Below are 21,390 nucleotides of genomic sequence, written 5' to 3'. Positions count from 1 at the left end.
AGATGTTTGCTACATAGACTACTGTTATCAGCTCATTAATATAGACCTGGTTAAGCTTGGTGGCTCAACAGTCTCAACGGGCTGGACAGACTTCCTGTCCTTCCGAACCTGGAGCTCTGTCTGTGGACATCCAGAGGTATGGCATCATAATTGTGGCACACCTTGGGCACCCCTTAAAATATCCTAACCAAAGAAAATAAATACCCCTGCAGTATGTTAGCTAATAGTACAAATCTGCTTATTTGTTGAGTAGATAGTTACAACAAGCAAAGAAGACCATAAAGATGTACCCACCATGAAAGTGGCAAGAAACTTTCTTCACTGGTTTCCAACCTTTTCTTTTGTTAGACATGCCCACTGAGCCCAGTCTGAGTCTAAGTTAATACGCCTCTATCAAATCCACCATATATGTTCCAAATGTGATCATTCAAATAATTGCAAACTGCATAATTTTTGGGTAATAATCTTATAAAATAGTGGCTAGAGGAATATGTTAATGTAATTTAACTGTCAGTTTTTAATTTGGTGTGGTCAAGTTCACATTCAGAGTGGCACACTAATTGGCAAAAACTGGACGTTCCAACCAATTTATTTCTTTTAATGACCAGTTTTAACAGTTTATCCATTCCAAGCTAATTAATTTAGCTTATTATTTCTATTTCAATCCCCTGGGGTATAAGTACCGCTTATACGCTTATAGAGCTTATAGAGCTGTTAGACCCTGACCCAGTGATGGACTCAAGTTGTCTGAGGGGCAAAAAAAATTAAATAAACAAAAAGGGCACCAACTGTATGCAGTGGGCCAGCAGCTTGCAGAAATTTCTGATGCATTCATGGTGAAACTTAACCCTGGTTGAAATTCAAATTGTTGTATTATGTGACTGAGATGTTACAAATACTACAGCTCTGTGATTAAAAACACGCAATTAAATATTTTACCATTTAGAGGCACCTGGAGGCCAACTTATTGTCCAGCTTGTAGCTCTGCCTATGTAGCACTGCATCACATTTTGTCCACTGGAAGGACACCATAAAGGGCACTTAATCATGTTATTTACCAGTCGGGTATCCAATGGTGCACTTTTGTAGTATATTTATCATTTATTGTTGTTGTGTCTTTTTATATTTGGCCTGCTGTATTAGTACGGTAATCATAATTCTTTCATAGTGTTTTATAAAGGCATACACATTGCAGTGTGATTAATAGAATTGTATTTCTTGAATTCGTTCAAGCTTCCCAGCAGATGTAGTCCTGGGCTTCTGGAGATTGATGATAATATGAAGTAAATCACGGGATTAAAGGCATTTCAGTAGCCTATTCATTTTCCTGTAGGTGGACAGCCTGTGTGTGGCAGGGTGCATATTCACTTTATCTTGCATATAAGCAACCTCTTGTCCTTGGTTCACCCGCAATTCTTTGATTTAACACAAGCACACATCCACCAGGCACGAGCTTCCACGTCCTCCCAGCTGTGGTAATACAGGTTCGACTTCATAGCCCATATATTAAAAATGGGAAACCTGGCAAGTATGTGGAGCTGCCAAGATTCTTCCCCATCATCATCTTTCTTTCTTGCTCTCCATCTAAATCCTGGCCAAGATAAGAGTCCTCCTCCAACCCAACGCCAATAAGAATCCGGTCCGCACCTTTCAGTCACCTCCCCCTCTCCCTCCTGTTCTCTCCAACGGTCCTCCTCTCTGGTGGTCCTTCGGTTTCGGAGTCAGCATCACTCACTCTCTGACCTACAGCGCAGGACTACGCTCTGGCCGACAGAGGAGCATGTGGCTGCACAAACTGGTACGGTAAGAGTCCGTGCCTTCAAGTTTTAGTTGTGGTTCATTTCAGTTATAGACATCGCTGTGCGTAAATGCGTGCGTAATTACGCGTGTATCCGTTTATTTTAGTAGTTTGCAATATTCATTCACGAAAGAATTGTGTTATGATTTTCTTGGCTTTTCCTAAGTCCTTCCTCTTCCCTCTTTCCCTCCTTCCCTTTCCCCCCTTTCCTCCTGCTGTTAAGCATTTGCAGAACAATTGTAGATTCGTTTGTCATTTCCAAGAGGCGAACGATTTATCAAAGGGCTAAGGTTTGGGGAGTCAAAACGCGGCGAAAGGCGATTGTTATGCGGATGCGGGTGGTCCCCATTCACTTTGAAGAAAGCACGGCACCAGTTTTGACAGGTCATTGACAATATGCAGTCAGCATGACCTGCACTTCACTTCCAACAAAGGAGGAGTTCTTTAGGATAAAACGACATTTTGTAGAATTTTCCAGTCAAAATACAAACAAGTCACATTACATATGAACAGCCAGATGACCTGACAGACTTTTAGTAAGAATTCAGAAAAATACTGAAAGTGTAAAGTCTAATAGGTGGCTGTTGCTTCTTTAGTGGAGAATAAACCTCATGACCTTTGATAAGCCTCTGCGGCAGATGACTGTTCTCATGCCAGATGTGTTGTTATTGTCTCAGTTTGTTTGGATCCTGTCAGTCCTGTGTGGCACTGATATGTGTTCGGGATTTGTCTACGACCGGCCCAAACGCTCGGGAGAGGACGGAACTTCAGCCAGGACAGAGTGTGAGTACACAAAACATCTTTGAACTGTCTGACCCCAAACTGGCAAACATTCACACAACTGAGGTGGCCTTGAAAAATGTGTGTGAAGCCAGAGAAAGGCTTCCCACAAGAATGAGCAGTGAACCTGGATTGTCTGTCAAGTAAAAGCAAGAATCCACTAGATTCAAATGTTCTGAAAAACACCTGAGAATCCTTTTTTCAACTTTGCTATGTTTTATTTCAGCCAAAGAGCATTTCCTTCCTTGTAGGTGTAAAGTATCTGATACAGTATCTGGCCCATGCTCAAACATATGTGATCTTGTGACTCATCACAGCTTGTATGTGTCTGAGCTGAAAACAGCTGAACTAATGATTTTCCATTCACAGAAGGTAACTAAATGCAAAGATTTGACAAAGATCTGCAAAATAACCAGAGTTTTCCAGAACTTTCCAACCCTGTTAATTATCTTGTAAAAATTTTCATCCTCTATCATATGGCTGCAGTGAATGAAAATGCAAATAATGAAAAATTATTTTCATTATTGATTAATCTGCAGATTATTTTCTCAATTCATCAAATAAAGACAGTCCATCCCAGTTTAGAACAAGAATTGCCTTGTTTGACTGACAGTCCAAAACCCAAATAGATTCAGTTTATTATCACATCAATCAAAGAAAATGAATCAACTAATCGTGTCTTTGTTTTATGCTCTGATGTACAGAAAACACTGTTGTTTGTGCTACATTTAAAGGGTGTTCCAGTTTAATGTGTGACAGCAGATCAGTCAGTAATCATCACACTGCTACTGAGGTGCCACATTGGCATGTGATGGCTATTTTTGACTATTTTCTGACCTTTTATGTGCTAAATGATTATATGAAGAAAACCCCCAGGTGATTAATGATTCGTCAGTAATGAAAATGATTGTTAGTTGTATCACCACACTACAAATATTGCATGCTTGCAGAAAGTCTGCTCTCAAAAACAAGAAAATACAGGGCTTAAAATAAGCAAAATAACTCCCAACAGAAGAGGAAAACATCACTTCCCAAGTAAAAATATCTAGTTCTCACCCTCACAACACACAGTTATCTTAGAACACACTAAAAAGTACATTTGTCTTATTAGAAAGCAGTATGTAGGGGTTAGTATGTAAAAATGTGCCTAAATATAGCAAATCTGTGTCTTTTAATAAGGTTATATGTTTAGGAAATATATCTTAAAACCAACGCTACACTAAAAACGAGTACATCTGTCTGTCCGTCCATCTATTATCTTATGCTTTGAAAGGCCACTGGTGGCTGGAACCGAACACCATTTTCTCATGTCATGATCACTTTGATCACGATTTAGCCTCCGGTGTTATCATGATCATTTTGAAATACATCTATACCCTTTAAAAGCACAAAATTACAAAATAGCACATTGTGCTAAAAATAAGTCAACCTGACTAAGACAAACATGAGAAATGAGATTGGCTGAAAGAAAGAAGTTAATTTCAGGCGAGTGGATTTCTTTTCACCATCAAAGAAACTTGAATACAGGAGGAACTCCCACATTCTTCTACGCTCTCCAGAGTCCAAAATGAATGGGGGCTTATGGCGCTGCAGCCCCAAAATGTAACTTTAATGGTGCAAAAAAAGAAATTCTGCTAATTTTCTTTATGTTTTTGATATGCGAAGTAGAGACAATAGATGCAATTCTAGTAGATTAAAATTTCGTGTTTTTTGTGATGAATTACCTTTTTGTATTATTATTTAAGTATTTACGGCACTCGCCATTTTGGTGTCACACATTCAAGCACAAGTTTGTGTTTTGTCAACCACACTTCTAATGTCTGCTGTAGCTATCGTTAGGAAAATTTATGAGGACTATAATACACAAACCAAAGCCGCTGGTGGTCAGCATTCAAAATGAAAATATTAAATACAGCAAGATAACAAATGGAACAGCACTTTAAATCTTCTTATAATAAACAAGAAACACCCTGCCTTTATTATCTGATCAGATCTTAAATTGACCAATACACACAGTTCTGTTCTTAACGTGAAGAGATGAACAGGACAAAATGTTTGAAATAAGAAATTCTGACTTCAATTTTCAAGTAATTTTGTACATATCAATGTTCATCAAACAGCTTTAAAATTCTGGTAATTCTAGTTTCAAACAATAAGTTACTCAGAACCAAAAATTACCTGCTCAGGAAAATAACTTGTCAGACATAAACCAGTAAATATTGCCTTGATATATTTAATTTGACTTAGATTTCCCTTTTTACAGTGTAGAAAAGAAATGAGAACAATGCAAAGCTGCATTAAACTCCTGTGAAACGTCACAGAACTGTGTTCTACACTTGAACAGCACACATGTGTGCAGGTAACCCCAGAAAATTTTAATTTAGTTGCCAAAGTGTGTGAGTACAGGCCATGTAAAGTGTGTTTTGGACCTGCATTGATGTATCTTGGCCAAGTGTGAGTAAGACATGCCTGAAGCTACACTCCAGGTCCAAGGCACACGTAGAAAACAACTTTTGAGGGGTTTTTTTTTCAGACCCCCTGGCTAGCTCCAAGATGACTCCTCTAAACATGAACAACATGCAGTTAGAGGAGGAACAACTTTCCACCACTGCAGCTCCAGAGGAGTTTGTCCTGCTCAGTTAATTCCCTGGGTTATTTTCTATACACAGTGTCTGCCAGTGCATATGAAATGAGCGAGCAGCAGTATGTGGTGGTGGTGGTGATGGGGGACAACGGATCACTGTGACCCACCAAGGTTGTGATTGGGCAGCCCGTGTGCTTTTTTTTTTGTGAGGAGAGTGTGTGTTTGTGCTGCTCTACCTTGTGTCAATATTAAGAAAGCATTGGAGCTCAGTTTTTGCTCTCAAACTCTGTCAGCAGTACAAGCTAGACTGTGCTGTAGACTGTCTCTCATTCAAATCATTACTACATTAATAACTAAGTAAATCCAAGGGGTTTGCGATTAAAATAAGCAATGGCCTTTCAGCAAAAAACAGACTAAACTTTTGGAGAATTGCTGCAGTGACCAATCACATAACGCAGCAATCATAGCGACTGGTCAGCAGTATTGTTGTTCAAGATGTAAATAATCTGTTTAAGGGTCCTGGTGTTACTTATGCTCCCTCACTGTCATGGCCTATTGCGCATGAAAGTCTATTGTTGATTCTAGAAACAAACAGTTGACCAATAAATAAATAAATAATAAACAAACAAAAAACAATAAAAGTCCACTTACTATCTGGTAGTGTAGTGTTTCCTGTCTGACCTTGTTTTTTTCTACCCCAGTCATTGCCAAGAACTTCATACCATCTGCCATACCATTTGCATCCTCAAAATTGTTGATGTAAAGTGTGAAATTTAGAAAATCAAAATGCCACAGTCCCTTTTAGGAGCAACTTATCTTTACCTTTAATGGTCAAAATAAAGGTCCGCTGAGCTTAAGTTAGAATTCAAACTAATGGAGATGAGAGGATACTGTATGTGCTAGGAAAGGTGATATTGATGCTGTACCACGCTTGAGTCTGCACTGCTGTGCCAGCTAGCTAGGATGCATAATTTAAAGTGTAACACTTCAACTCCTTCACATAAAATACATATGCACACACACACACACGCGTCCACACAGGAACACACACATATGTGCTGAAAAACTGTAGACATCCTCTGGTTTTCTCTCTCAGCAAGGTTGTTATTTCATGGGTTAGTGGACAGGGAGCAGGTTGTTCAAAGCGTCCTTTGGTTCCTAAGTGGACAAGAGGATTTTTGTGTCGCACGGAAACCCGAGTGTCCCCAAAGTTAGATAGACTTGCCACAAGAGAGGATTTAAAGTTTATGTCAGCTGAGTTTGGCACGTGGCTTAAACACCTTTTAACCCAGTCATTAGTGTTATCAAAGAAAAAAAAATACATTTAATTGCTCTAAAGTGGTATGTTACATTTATACTATATTTATGATTGCAGGTCAGTGCAGGTTAGCACACTTGACTTCCTTTCAGAAGAAGAATCAGCTTTATTGACAGTATATATATTTTTACATACACACTGAATTCGTCTTCTGCATTTATCCCATCCTTAGTTGAACACACACATGCAACACCCAGCAAATTACATGCAGTGAAACACACACAGGAGCAGTGGGCAGCATCAAGCACCCGGGGAGCATATTGGGGGGTTAAGTGCCTTGCTCAAGGGCACATCAGCCAGCTAATGAAAGGGGGGCATTTTTCACATTAATCACTCCACCACACCCAAATTTTTCCTGCCTGTCTGGTGGGGGAATCGAACCGGTGACCCTCCGATCACAAGCCGCCCAACCTCTAGGCTATGGCTGCCCCCCAAAGCTATGGCAGCGGTGGGATTCGAACAGACGCCATCGAAATGACTGGCGCCTAAATCCGGCGCCTTAGACCACTCGACAAAAATACATGTTTCCTTTTACCTGTAGTGCTCTTTATCCATCTACACAATTTTGTTGTGAGTTACAGAGTTTTGGAGCTATCACCTGTAGAGATGTCTGCCTTTTCTTGCATATAATAAAACTAGATGGCACTTAAATTGTGAGGCTCAAAGTACCAAGAAATGCATTTGGAAAACTCATCAGCAATGTGTCTTTCCAAAAACCGCAACCCAGTTACATACAAATGATCCACAGAGCTTGTAGTGAGCAGTTTCATGTAGGAACTGTTTTCTTTCTGTATTACTGTGCAGAAAGAAGTGAGCATCTACTCACAGATGAGAGGCAAGCTAATGAAGCTAACTAAGCTGGTTACAGCTCAGCCAAGGAGGACACCATTAATGTTTACATCCTGCCCTGTCAGGACGTTACTTCTGCCCCTACATGAAACTGCTCATAACAAGCTCTGTGGATTATCTTGAATAACTGAATGATTTGTTTCTTTTGTCCAACCACCAGTCCAAAACCCAAAGACTCTTCAATTCTCCTCATAATTGACTGATAAAAGCAGTAAATCCTTACCTTTAAGAAGCTGGAAACAGTAAATGTTGATATTTTTGCTTGACAAAGGAAGTCAGAATAGTTTTCTCCTGGTTGACTAATTGTTGCAGCTCTACACACGATGTGAGCTGTGGCCAGTGGCATTATATTTTGAGGCTATCAGTCTCAGGAACTCATTGAGGGAATTTCATCAAATTTGGTACAAATTTCCACTTGGACTCAAGGATGATTAGACTTGGTAGACAATAACTTAATTATTCAAAATAATTCATGCACTAATGTAAAATGTTTAATAGGATAAATGAAGTGATGACATTTTATATGCAAAAGGTCAAATGTCAACTTGACTGTGACAGCACAGTGTTTCCTGTCCATTATCCAACAGCATAACTCTTCATATTTCACATTTGGTCACATACTGAACTGGTGACACTAATCTTGGGTGTCCACTTTGAAACTGTGTTGATAGAACAGATCTTCTGTGCTGCTGGGTTGAAAATGTGTGTGAAGCCTCCGTGTTTTAGAATTTGTAGCGTCTTTGCAGCAACATCCGTATTTAAAGCATTGTAGTCCACCAGAAATGTTTTTGATAGTTCCACTTCCACTGAATGCATACTGACAGAATCTCTGTGTCTTTGGTCCTCAGCTCGGTCTGCATCTCAGTACGTCCCGACCTCCGGCTCCTGCAGGAATAGGTGTTTTGAGCTGGTTGAACTGGAGCCACCAAACTGTCGCTGTGACAACCTGTGTAAGACCTACAACAGCTGCTGCTCAGACTTTGATCAGCTTTGCCTCAAGACAGGTGCTCAGTCATCCTTGTTCTTTCTTTTACTCTCTCTGTCTTGGTGTTTTTATCTTACGAGCAAACCTGATGAAGTTAGACTCAAGACACACCAAACATTGTCTCGGCATTTTTATGTGTTCTGTTATTTTAAGAAGTATCTGAATAATTAAACAGGAGCAGCATTGTTATTATAACTCATTCACATGCTTATATTTTAGTGATATGTCTGAAGCAGAGAAAAATAAGAAAGAACATCTTGCTGTGATTTGAAGAACAAAAGTTCCAGTTCCTCCGCAGTGTGTTTAATCAGAGTTGCTCTCGATTGTGCATTTCCAATAGGCATCAGATTTTTTCAGTCAGTACGCTGCAGGAAATCCTCAGACATCTGGAATTTGATATCTATCAGGAGATCAAAAATCTTTTTCAAAGAAAATATGAAATGACCCATTGAATGTGATTTTTATGTCTGGCTTATATATGGCTTCATGTCTGCAAAGATAGGATACTCTTGATTTACTGTAAATTTTCAACAGATATGTTACACATAACACACACATGGACATTGAAACAATTGTCTAAATGTGGAGGAGGAAGCAGAGCAAAACAAAGCGTTCCTGAACACATGTAGTAATATCCTCTGTGCAATCATGTGTGACAAAGTGCTGAACCTTACTCCATCCTTGCACCCTCTCAAACCCAATCACGATCCTGTTACCTGTCACCAGTGACCCTGTTTCCCTGTGGAAGCTCCCAAACAGGTGTTTTCTGACCAGTATACCACGTTCCCAGTCTTTTGTTGCCCCTGTCCAAACTGGATTGAAATGTGTTACTGGCATGAAATTCAGAAATAAGCATTTATTTATAAAAATCAATGAAGTTGATGAGGTAACACATTCAATATATGATCTTTGTATTGTTAACTGTTGAGTATATATTGAAAAGAAGATCACCTTCAATTTTACTTTTTGTTTTAGACAACCTCCAACCTTTTTTTGGAATCAGGGTTGTACTAAACTAAACTTGTAATGGGGTTTATACAGTGTGATATTGCCAATTTTACTGAAGATAAATGATCTAAATACTTTCCTTCTGCACACATGAACTTGCATCAGTGTTGTTATAGTGTTGCTGTACAGCCAATTATCCAGACGCTGATTATTTTTGATCTAAATGAGTATTTCTGCTCAGATTTTCCTAGGAAATTACTTACAGGGCCTATTAATGTTAATTATTGTTCTCATTTTAAAATGCTTTTGCTGAGCCTTTTAATCAAGACTTACAAATATCTAGATATAATTTTTTTTAAGCTGATTGCCCAGCTGTACAATTTAGTTGCATGAGTGGGAAATGAGCCTTGGACTCATATTGTGTGTACTTAATGTGGGTCTGAACTGATTTTACTGATCGTACTTGCATGCCAGCTGTACTTGTTTGTTGTTATTTCTCCCTGTTCATGTATTCCCTTCTTTTCTCTGTTGGTCTGTCAACATTTCCCCCCTGCCACATCCGGTGTTGGTGGTCTGTTTTGATGCTGTCCTACTCTAAGCTTCAACTGTCATCTGGTGTTCTCATCTTGAGAAGTGTGCAGCCAAACTTAATCTATCAGCTTTCAACTCTCAGTGCTTGTGGTTTCAGAGGGAACCTGTCTATTCGGTTTGAAGTGTTAATGCTTTGAAGTGAAGTCCCTCCTGTGTTACCGTATACAGAGGGAGGTTATGAGTGCAGAAAAGATCGGTGTGGGGAGACACGAAATGAACAACATGCCTGCCACTGCTCCGATGACTGCCTGGCCAGAGGAGACTGTTGTACCAACTACAAGACTCTATGTAAAGGTTTGCAACTATAAATGCCCTATATTTCTTATTGCTGTTCAATTATCCTATGTATTACTGCATATTAAATGATTTCCATGGAAAGGCTCAATATCTACATCAGCGGTTTCCCCTCCCTGAGCAATCCTGTAAACAAAAATCCATCAACATCTAACTGTTAGCTTAACTAACCGTGTCACTGACAGTGGGAAAGGGATTCACATCTGCCTAGGCTTCAGTCTGCGTGGTGATATCCGAGCAAAATAAGTTCTCTGCATTCTTAAAACTGTGGAATGCTATTTTATTAAGCTTTTGTACAAAGTATTAGCACTGTAGCCTCACCGCAAGAGGGTTCCAGGTTCGAATCCCGGTCTGGGCCCTTCTATGTGGAGTTTGCATGTTCTCCCTGTGCCTGCGTGGGTTTTCTCCGGGTACTCCGGCTTCCTCCCACAATACCAAAAACATGCATGTTAGGTTACTCTACATTGCCCCTAGGTGTGAGTGTGAGAGTGTGAGAGTGTGTGGTTGTTTGTCTTTGTGTATCAGCCCTGCGACTGAGTGGCAACCAGTCCAGGATGCCATCTTGCGCTCAGCTGGGATAGGCTCTAGTCCCCTCCAGGCAATTTCTACCAGTGAACATTTCAGTATTTATTAAATTCAGTCAGCTGTCTGCTCTGTATGTCTGCTCTGTCAAGTCAACAATGTCTTTTATCACTTCTATTGTAGTGATATCACTCACATTGTGCTATGCTGCCACTGCTCCAAGCCAGCCGTGGACCAGCTTGTGTTGTTGTGTACGTTATTGTGCCTCTCTCTCAGTGTCTCCACTGATGTTCTTTCAGGAGACACATCGTGGCTGCAGGACGAGTGTGAGGACATCAAGACGGCTGAATGTCCTGCTGGGTAGGTTTATGTCAGAGCAGTAAAGGAAAATGAAGTGATCCATCAAAGTCTTGATATAGACACTCTTTCACTTCAGCAATGAGCAGTTTGTTTCCTCTTATGAATTTGTCTGTCTTTTTTTTCTGTGTATGTGTGCAGATTTGTGCGCCCACCACTCATCATTCTGTCAGTAGATGGATTTCGAGCTTCTTATGTGAAGAGAGGAAACACAATCATACCAAACATCGAGAAACTGAGTAAGACCTGGATGGGATTCTGAGGGAGTAGTTTATCTTTAAGATCTCTACAATTTTTCTTTGGCAAGACAAAAGACAAAGTTGATGTGGTCATGTCCAAACTTCAATAGGCAATCAATCGCTGTTTTCATGCCATTAGTGAGTCTTTTGTGTTAATCTGGGAATTTTCTTTGCTCTTTTCCTTTTTAGGAACATGTGGAACCCATGCTCCTTACATGAGGCCTGTTTACCCAACCAAAACATTCCCCAACCTCTATTCACTGGCTACGGTATGGCTTAGGAGCATGTTGTCGCAAACAGTGAGGCTGTCGGTTGTTGTCAGCGTCATTTAATTAAGAAAAAAATTTGCCTTCAGTGTTTACAGTTGTTAACCTCGAGCAATATCTTAAAATGAAACTTTTAACATTAGCATTAAGCTCAAAGCACAGCTGAAACTAACTACTGGAAGACAACATGCTTATGTGAGCATGCTAATATTTAGTTGTTAACCTCAACTGTCTCATAAAATGGACAGTTGCATTAAGCTCAAAGTACAGCTGACTAGGAAGAAGTTGAATATGTCTGCATGTTTATAGGTATTCCTGCCATACCTGTTCCCACGTGGTTGTTACATTGTTGTAGCTGACGTGAACCACACGGTATCTTCGACTTGGAGTTACAGCACAACTAGGAGGCACGCTGGAGGCTGCTAGGAGACCTGTTTTTTCCACCTGGCTGCTCATAGTTACATTCCGTATGAGATGACGTGGACATAATACATGCCTAAACGCCATTAGATTCCATATGGTTCCAATGAACTGAAATGGTTTGGTAACCTCAGCAAGGACCGAAAGATAACATTTGCATTTACTTCAAAGAAAAGCTGCCAATCAAATACAGTGGAGTTAAACATCCATACCTTACTATAGTTAAGCTGAAAGTAGTTTAAATTAAATACAGAGGTACAGCAAAATTCTTTGAGAACAGTGTTTGAGTAAACATGAAAGTACAGTTCACCAGTTAAATGAGATAGAGAAAATAGGGCCAATAAAGTTATTAAATGACAGGTATTATTGGCCTATACATAATATCTGATTTGTTTGAATCTCTCTAAGGGTCTCTACCCAGAGTCTCATGGTATCGTTGGCAACTCCATGTATGACCCAGTGTTTGACGCCACCTTCACTCTGAGAAGCCGAGAGAAACTCAATCATCGTTGGTGGGGAGGACAACCAGTAAGTTCTCTTCTCTTCTCTTCTCTTCTCTTCTCTTCTCTTCTCTTCTCTTCTCTTCTCTTCTCTTCTCTTCATCAATCCCATTTATTAGTGAGCGGCACAGGCATTGCCTTGTTGGTTCTTTTGTGGATGGCTTTGAATGTTAGTGTTTTTTAAATTCAGCTGACAGGTCACAGATCAGAGGCCAACAAGACTTTTCTTTCAAAGCCAACTACAGTGGAATGGCAAGACTCACATCTAACAAGTCTGATAACCTTTATTATATAGTGATCATCAACAACGGACGTTAACATGTAATTATGAAAGCTGGGTAGGATTCATTTTTGATTCTTGCAAAACCAAAGGCTTCACATTAACTAGCCTTGAACTCTTCATTGCTTTCAGTTTTGTGAATTTACTTAAAAGAGCAAACCCTTGTTAAATTTTTTTCAACAGAATATTGAGTCAGGATGCAATGACAACTGACAAGGTTTTTTGTCTCATCCAACAAAACCAACCTCCTGTACAGTTTAGTATCAAGTGGAATAACAGAAGTAGATCTATAGCCCTGCAGCCTCACCCAGTGGGAGATCCTTGTTTGCATGCGATAATATGCTGTCTGTGACCTTTTCTTATGCTCATCTTATTGTATCCAAAGTAAAGCTCCATTAGTATCCTACTGAATATGTCAGCTTGATAAAATGATGAGACTGCACTGTTTGTCTCTCAGATCTGGATCACAGCGCTCAAGCAGGGAGTGAAGGCTGCCACCTTCTTCTGGCCTGTGTAAGTTTACGTTTGTGGCTTTCAGTTGCAAAATATTTTCCTGAATACATTTCACAGCTTTGCCCTTTCAGTGCATTCAGTGTGTGCTCTGGATAAGCCTTGAAATTCCAACAAACAATCTTTTACAAATAGAAAACCTTACTTTTCTTTTTACTACTTGCATAGTTTTATCTTTCTGTCATTAACAGAATTTACAATAATGTAACAATGTAACAATAATGTAGTGATTTATATGTATTTATGTGTATAATAACAGAAGTTCCATGCAGATCACCCACTAGATGTACAAGTATAAGCAGATGTACATGCATCCCAAACCCTCATTTTACAAAAAATAATATTACATTTGTATCTAACGCCAGTTGCAATCTAACACACTTTATGCATGCATTTCAGATGTGCATTTTTTATTATGGCTAGTCCCCTGACCAAGCAACAAGGTGAAAAAATTAAATCTTCTCCAAACAAATGACAATGGCTCACACTTTATCAGAGTGCCCTTGTTATTAGGGACTGTATGGAAATTGTTTTTAGAAGGAGAGGCTCAGAAAAGGATGTTAGCTTTTTTCTTTTTGCTGAAATGAGGGTAGTCAAATTTTTTTTAGGACACTGTGGTAAGGTCTTATGTCCTATAGTAGCTTCACTTTCCTCCACTTTCTTCTGCTTTTTTTAATTTATTTATGTATGTTTTACAAAAGTGAAACACGATGTTCATCCCACTTCCCCATGGCAATCACTTTTGTACAGTCTCTTAGTCCCTCAGGCAGAAATGCTTCCTCCTCTAAGTCTGTCTCTCTCATGCAAGTTATAGTGACAGGCAGCCAAATGAAATGCACTGTTAGCTTGAATAAAATTACAGATTTCTCTGGCTTCAGACATTGTTAGAAATATTTGGGATAATGTAGGTACACAGCTGAACTTTTTTATTTAAATAATTTGTTCACTTGGTGCTAGAAGCTCACATGGCGCTTCTTGTCAGTGAAGATGTTGAGTGTCTTGCTAATGGGCTTTAACAGCCTGGTGGATGCTTTGCAGTGACAGCCTGTCATCAATGCCCACCCTTTTTGCATAGACACCACAATTTCAAGCTTCTCATGAGGTCTTAACACTTTTAAACTTTCTTTCTGTTTTTTTTGCTTTGAGCTCATGTGGGATAGTTTCCTCTGGCATTTTAATATTTCTTCATGTTGCCCTGTAAGCGAATTACCGATTGTAAACAAAACTCAGATGGAGTCAGATGAAGCTTGTTTAATATCCTGAGGGCACTGGCTGTTATAAATGATCTTTTCTGACTGCAGGTAACAACACATAAATAGCCAAATAATGGTGCTGTTACCTGTTTTGGTGCTGGAAGCTTAACAACCCTGCATAATTTCTGCCAATCGGATGATAACATCAGTGTCCTCATACCTTAAACCATATGTTACTGGGCTGTTTCCTGTCGCTGGTTTGGATTATGTCCTCACTACTAATTGAACTGAATTGCAGGTTGTGAGACCTGACATCCTGCACAACACGTATCATTGCTTTCATCTGCCCAAACAAAATGAGCCAAGAAAGTAAACTCCCCAGAGTTTAAATAAACATGTTTGGTGTTAATGTCCCTTAAATACCACGTGATGAAGCAGGAACTGTAAATTATTTGGTGGTGAAAGTCATTAGAACATGCCTGTTCATGTTCCTCCTGCACTAAACGTATAGCCTGTGGAACACAAAGGAGCCCACATCTATCAGCACAGAGAAGGCTTTGATGGAGCAGGAGGCAGATCTCAGCAGAGCGATGGCGTTGGGCTGTTTTTACAGCAATTTGTGCAAATGGGCCTGTTTACACTATGCAGGATTTCTCTGTGAACCGGGGTTGCAGACGTACCACTCTGTGGAACCACAGGGGCCAACGTGTGGTTTCCAGTGCTTTTATTGGACTTGGCGCTGATGAGAGGTGTGAGAGAAAGACAGAATACAGAGTAAGAGACAGGAGAGCACATATGACAGGGAGATGGAGGGGAAGTCTGTGCTGACATTTCTGAGAAAGCCTTTTGATACAACACTCTACATAGTTTAGTGTTATAGCACCACTGTGGGACTGGCGTGGTAATGAAGACCAGGGATTGTTGCTGCACGCCTGACTTGCTGAAGGTCTGTGTTGGGTTCAGCTTTGTGGGAGGTCAACCCCAAACCACAAGCAGAAAACAAGGGAGGGCAGGGAGGTGAGAGGAGAAGAAAAAAGGTGGGGGGGAATATAAAACAGACAACAAGAGGATGGAACATTTCACTGAAAGTGTGAACACAGACCAAAGTACAGAAAGGGAGCAAACATGGAGCGAGAAACTTGCCGTCAAGTGTTAACACAGTGTAACCGCACCTTCTTGTTCCTCCATCCTGCCCCCCACTGCTTCATACATCAAGCCTCGGTCCTGAGCTTGATGGTTGACAGCTGTGGACTGTATGACAGCCAGCAGCTTGGTTGGTGGCCTCATCACTACACAGGCAGCACAGAGGTAGCCTTTGCTTTCAGACACTTTAAACAGTCAGGGGGCTTTATGGGGCTATGAGGCTTTTTGGGATTTAAAAGAACAATTTGGAGTTTAATGATTTAATAGTTCAAGAAGGCAACAGGGTACCAGAATCAGAATCCATTCCTGTATTCATGTCTTTGGATTGTTTTTCCCTTACAGCTTTGGTTTTATCTTACCTTGTGCGTTTGTGTTTCAGGGCTATCCCATTGGAGAGGCGGATACTGACCATGCTTCAGTGGCTCCACCTTCCGGAAGGGGAGAGGTGAAATAAGTTTTTCCTTTTTCCTTTCTGCTTCACACATTGTTTTCCATCTTCATCTTTTCCTCATGTTTTCTTTTATTTTTTTCTATCAGCATAGCAAGATGGGGGGAAAAATGATTCACTATATTCCATAAATTGTTTGGACTTAGTAATGTAATCTAGTTCCACCAATGGATTTTTTAAAATGAAAATAAAGATTGCAGCCAAGCACTTTTATTTATATTGTCATACCCCCTCTGTGTTCTTTAGTTTCCTATCAGCCACTAACTATACATTAAAGACCAAGAATAAAAGGAGTGTCTTATAAAATGGGGCAGAGCTGCTGCTAACCTGCAGGGTTATGGGCTCAGGAGGAGAGAAGGGGGGGGCCAGAGCTGGACCTTCTGCAGGAATAAACCATAGTTACATTGGATTCAGCTCTGATGTGGAGCCGTTTACCTGTGGGAGGAGGAGTGTTTACTTTTTAAAATACAGATTTATCTTCACTCTTGCTTATCAAACACACAGACACACTCCCTCAGTCTGTGCTGTTCCTCAGTATACAGTAGACTAGTATTCTGTATAGTATTCTGGCTGTTTGGGAACGAATAAAAGCTGACGTGAGTAACAAGATAAACACAAATGGTCCTGCAGTCAAAAGAGAAAATCTCCTTGGCTTTCTGTATGAATAAACCCTGATGATTAATGGGGGAGGAAAGAAGAATAATCAAGGTTCTCATACACAAGAGAAATTTGGAGGGAGGGGAAGACATCTGAATTATGACAACTGCTCCAGCTGTACTTTTCCTGGAAGGTGTAATAAGGCAAAAGGGTCACCATTGTATGAAGTTTAATGGATTGTAATTGTAATCCTCCTCACCCTAACCACTGCAAATGATACAATATAAAACATTTTGAGACCTGTTTTAGATAAGTGCTATACAAATAAATTTATTATAGGCGATTAGCACTATCACTACCGCAAACACAACTACAATATGACTTGTGTCTTGTTTCAGGCCCTATGTTTATGCCATGCACTCCGAACAACCGGACACATATGGTCACAAAATGGGGCCAATGAGCACAGAAGTGAGTACTATCCGCATCTGTGTTTGTGCGTACTCGGGGATGGGTGGGTATGTATGGAAAGCACATGGTAAAACACCAGATTGACATTCTCACTCAGTGCGGTTTCTTTGTGTGTGTTGTGCATCATTAAAGCAGACACTCAATGAACTCCTTTGTGTTTCAGTTGAACAATCCTCTGAGGATGATTGATAGAATTGTTGGCCAACTGATGGATGGACTTAAACAGATGAAACTGCATCGCTGTGTCAACATCATCCTGGTGGGGGATCATGGTACAGACACGTACACCAAGACAAACACACACGGCACCAAAGTATCAAGTTGGAAAAGCCATTTATTTGAAACCGTAATGAAGATAAATACAGGAACTTTACATATTTGCAGTGTAAACTAGGGATGTCACAATTCCAGAAATTTAGTTATCAATACCAATACAAGTGAAATTCCACTATACTTGGAGAGCATGTGCTACACTCATTTAATTTTTTTTATGACAGATGACAAAAAATGAACATTAATTACAGTAGCCTTCTTAGTGTTATGGTTACATTATGTTAGCCCAAACACAGCAGCCTTTACGCCCAATATGTAATGCTAACGTGCATTCCAGAATACGTGTCCAGGGAAAACACTGTAGCACTGTTGCTAATCTAATGTTAACATGACTGAAACTCACTAACCTTAAAGACTGAATGAATCTAAATGTTTGATGACACTGTTGGCTTACTGGTCTTTGCTAATTCACCAGTAATATAACTCTTGTACCTGTGTATGCTGCTTCTGTAAGGTCCAGAAGAATTGTTACCAGTACCTGTGGTACTGTACAACTGTGTACCAACTAGTTTTCAGAATTTTGGCACCAGCCTGGTACTGAAGCATTGATTTTCACGAGATCCCAGTATTCTCAAAATACAAAGCAGTTTTGCTAAGTACACTATATTGACAAAAGTATTCGGACACACCTCTTTATTGAACTGTTGTATGGGGTCATTTTTCAGTAGTTGAGCTAGGCCTTGTGGGGTGGCAACAGCCCAAGGAAGGCCCCCATCCACCCCAGCATGACCTCACCCCAACGCACAAAACAAGGTCCACAAAGACATGGTTGGATGAGTTTGGTGCGGAAGAATCCGACTGGCCCACACAGAGCCCTGAACTCAACCCCACTGGACAAACAGGAACAGAGACCACATGCCAGGCCTTTTCATCCACCATCAGTGCCTGATCCCACAAACGCTTTGCAGCATGAATGGGCTTTAAATTCCGAAAAAGCCTTCCAAGTAGAGGGAAGCTGCTACAGCCACAAAGAGGGGATGCCACAAAGATGGGGTGTCACTTAAGTCCATGTTGATGTGATAGTCAGGTGTCACAATACTTTTTTCTATATGGTGTATCTTAGGAAGAAGTGCATTGCGCAGAGGTATGCTGGCAGTAGTTTTGGAGGCACAGAGGAAAATTGCTCATTCACTTCATTCAAGGTTTCACCACCAATCACACATACTCCCTCTCAATTTCCTGTATGTTCTCAGGTATGGAAGAAGCCCACTGTGATCGCACTGAATTTCTCAGTCACTACATGACTGGTGTTGATGACATCATCCTCATCCCTGGGTCCCTAGGCAGAATACGCTCGAGATACCCCAACAATTCTAAATGTGAGCGAGACTGCTCTTACTGTTGATTTTTTGCTGGGATATTTCATTCTATTTTTTGATTGTTTGTTTCTTGTTCCTACAAAAAAGATATTTTGTTCATTTTGTAGATTCATTTGGAATTGCAACAGTTTTAATAGCTATGACTACTGTTCTTTTTCAGATGATCCCAAGGCTATCGTTGCAAATCTAACAGTAAGCATTGGGCTGACATGCTGACAAATTTTGTGTGAAGTGTTGACTGTGTGATCTTTAAAAGAATTAATGAAAAATGTTGTAAAATTTATTAAGAGAAATATACTATTGCAGTACAAAAATGGTTAAACATGCAATACTGGGTGATCTGTCTGTCACCGCTCTGATTGGCTCCTCTTAGCTCAAAATACCAATGATTATTTCTTTATTCCAGTGTAAGAAGGCAGAGCAGCACTTTAAGCCGTACATGAAGCAGCACCTGCCTAAGAGATTGCACTATGCCAACAACCGACGCATTGAAGATATTCACCTGCTGGTGGACAGGAAGTGGCATGTTGCCAGGTACAATTCCGCCACCACATCAGGAAGTACAAACTAACTTGGACTGTTAAAACTGACACACTTTCAATATGTCAAAGCGACATACAGTACAAAAAAGAGAAAAAAAGAGTATAAACAAAAAAGGGTTTAAAACCAGGCAGAATAAATTTTGATCCACGGTATTTTATTTTATGCACTTTCCTCTTGAAATTACAAAACCCAGAAATATGGATTGATTGAGATATCCTTCTTTTGACTTGAGTTTATATCAGCCTGACACACACTTAACCCTGAGCACCTGATTTCCCCCAGTTATTACCCAGCCAAACCAGTCTTAACCCAGTCAACCGTTCACTGAAATGTAAACAGATATAGGCCAAAGACAAAAAGCTCCTGTTTGCCTCACCCAAACTATGATGGAAAGTGTAGTACCAAAAATATTTTGCAAAAGGAAGAAGGAAAACAACAGGAGTTGAGGATAAAAATACACAAAAATTAATCCTTTTCTTGCTCTTGTGTTCTGTACAGTTGATGTTGCATTTTTCCTTCCACCTATCAGTGAAGCTGCACATCTTGCTCTACTTAAAAGCACATTTTATTACAACATTTTCTGCTATCAAGGCATCTTTAAAAACCCACACATCTTTGTAGCTGCTGAAACGTGCTAATATGCTAACTCAGAACTCTGACAGGAGATTGATGTACAACACTGACAGGATTCTGTGACAAAGTAAACCGTGAAGTCATCAGGACCCCGAGTGAAAAACAGCTAACTCTCTCGGTGTGTGTGTGTGTGTGTGTGTGTGTGTGTGAGTGTACATGTTCATGTCTTCTTGCATGGAGCCGTCTTGCTGTTTTTGTTGGTGAACCGTGAGAGAGGAGAGCTGCATTCTGTCTTAACACACACGCACATACACACACACATACACACACACACACACACACAACCAAAACACACTCTCTCTCTCTCTCTCTCTCAGGGCTGCTAAATGAAAGAGATCTTTGAGGTTTCTCTGCAGCCCAGATAGACAGACGGGCTAATCGTTGGCACTGGAGCTGTGAGCAGAGTCTTAGAGTGTTTATACTGACACACACACACACACACACACACACACACAGGTACATATACATTAGTCAATGTCTGCGTAAATCCCAAACCAACTGTTGACACCAAATGAAACACTGAGTCCGTCTCATTTCCCTGTCAGCCAGTCATTTACATTTTTAACGTGCTTGTGGCTTCACCCCATAGACACACACAACCACATACACACACACATATTGAAGTGTATAACTGGAAGCAGTGTTTTATTGGACACTTAATAAGAAGTGGCTGCTTTTCAATTAGAGGAGTGCGGCTTGACTTGTGTGAAGGAGTGGTTGTCCTGTGCTGAGGGCTAAAGTAGGTGAATACTGACAACACACTGCAGGTCAGCTGTCTTTAACACCATCGTTTAACCCATAAAAACCTGTGTGGACCTGATGCGATACTGCATTCTTTCTAAACTATCCAGATATTTGACACCTATGAGGCTAATTAAGGTAGTTATTTGTGAAACTCTTATTGAAACTCATTGATTTTGAGATATTTTAATGCTGACTCGCTGCGTTGATGATGAAGTCTGAACCTTCATATGCATCAACCAAACACTGATGTGTTATTAACATTATTTGTTATAGGAAAGTTCCTGAAGGGAAGAGGCACTGTGGCTACTCTGGTGACCATGGATATGATAATAAGATCAACAGCATGCAGGTACTTTTGATAATCCACCATGACATAAAGAAGTCATCTGGCTGGCTTTTAATATCCAGGTGCAGAAAATGTATTTTACTGGCCTGTATCATGACCATTTTTGAAAGGTAATGAGTTAATAACCATAATAGTACTCATAACAGGGGATAGTTTTGACTTAAATCTGTATCAGTGATAACTGTTATTTACTGATAAATCTATTGACATATGCCATCAACTTTTATTTTCAGACTATTTTCTTGGGGTATGGACCAGCATTTAAATACAAGACTAAAGTTCCAGCCTTTGAAAACATTGAGCTTTACAATGTCATGTGTGGTAAGGCATATTTTTGTGTCCACAATGTAATAAATGTGTGAGTGGATATCATAACATA

The 21,390-nt window shown here is 40.1% G+C and overlaps 1 protein-coding gene across 3 annotated transcripts in view; it reads left to right on the top strand.

The window, feature by feature from the left end:
* Positions 1–24: 24 nt before the first annotated feature.
* Positions 25–21,390, top strand: part of enpp2 (ectonucleotide pyrophosphatase/phosphodiesterase 2) — a 31,160-nt gene continuing 9,794 nt past the window's right edge. For 2 of the 3 annotated variants that reach the window (XM_046399762.1, XM_046399764.1), the window contains exons 1-17: positions 25–1,798; positions 2,476–2,581; positions 8,178–8,333; positions 10,022–10,147; positions 10,969–11,029; positions 11,168–11,265; positions 11,455–11,534; positions 12,360–12,479; positions 13,189–13,244; positions 15,957–16,022; positions 17,021–17,093; positions 17,257–17,365; positions 18,620–18,745; positions 18,906–18,937; positions 19,152–19,279; positions 20,939–21,014; positions 21,245–21,332. In XM_046399762.1, the coding sequence (XP_046255718.1) occupies positions 1,781–1,798; positions 2,476–2,581; positions 8,178–8,333; positions 10,022–10,147; positions 10,969–11,029; positions 11,168–11,265; positions 11,455–11,534; positions 12,360–12,479; positions 13,189–13,244; positions 15,957–16,022; positions 17,021–17,093; positions 17,257–17,365; positions 18,620–18,745; positions 18,906–18,937; positions 19,152–19,279; positions 20,939–21,014; positions 21,245–21,332 (1,519 nt within the window). In that variant the 5' untranslated portion in view covers positions 25–1,780. Of the gene's footprint in view, positions 1,804–2,475; positions 2,582–8,177; positions 8,334–10,021; positions 10,148–10,968; positions 11,030–11,167; positions 11,266–11,454; positions 11,535–12,359; positions 12,480–13,188; positions 13,245–15,956; positions 16,023–17,020; positions 17,094–17,256; positions 17,366–18,619; positions 18,746–18,905; positions 18,938–19,151; positions 19,280–20,938; positions 21,015–21,244; positions 21,333–21,390 lie in introns of all 3 variants that reach the window. The other variant, XM_046399763.1, reaches the window with a different exon arrangement.

This window comes from Scatophagus argus, chromosome 9 (genome assembly GCF_020382885.2).
Source record: "Scatophagus argus isolate fScaArg1 chromosome 9, fScaArg1.pri, whole genome shotgun sequence".
Classification (NCBI taxonomy): Eukaryota; Metazoa; Chordata; class Actinopteri; family Scatophagidae; genus Scatophagus; species Scatophagus argus.
The sequence above is the reverse complement of the archived record's forward strand: the minus strand, read 5'-3'. Positions and strand labels throughout refer to the sequence as shown.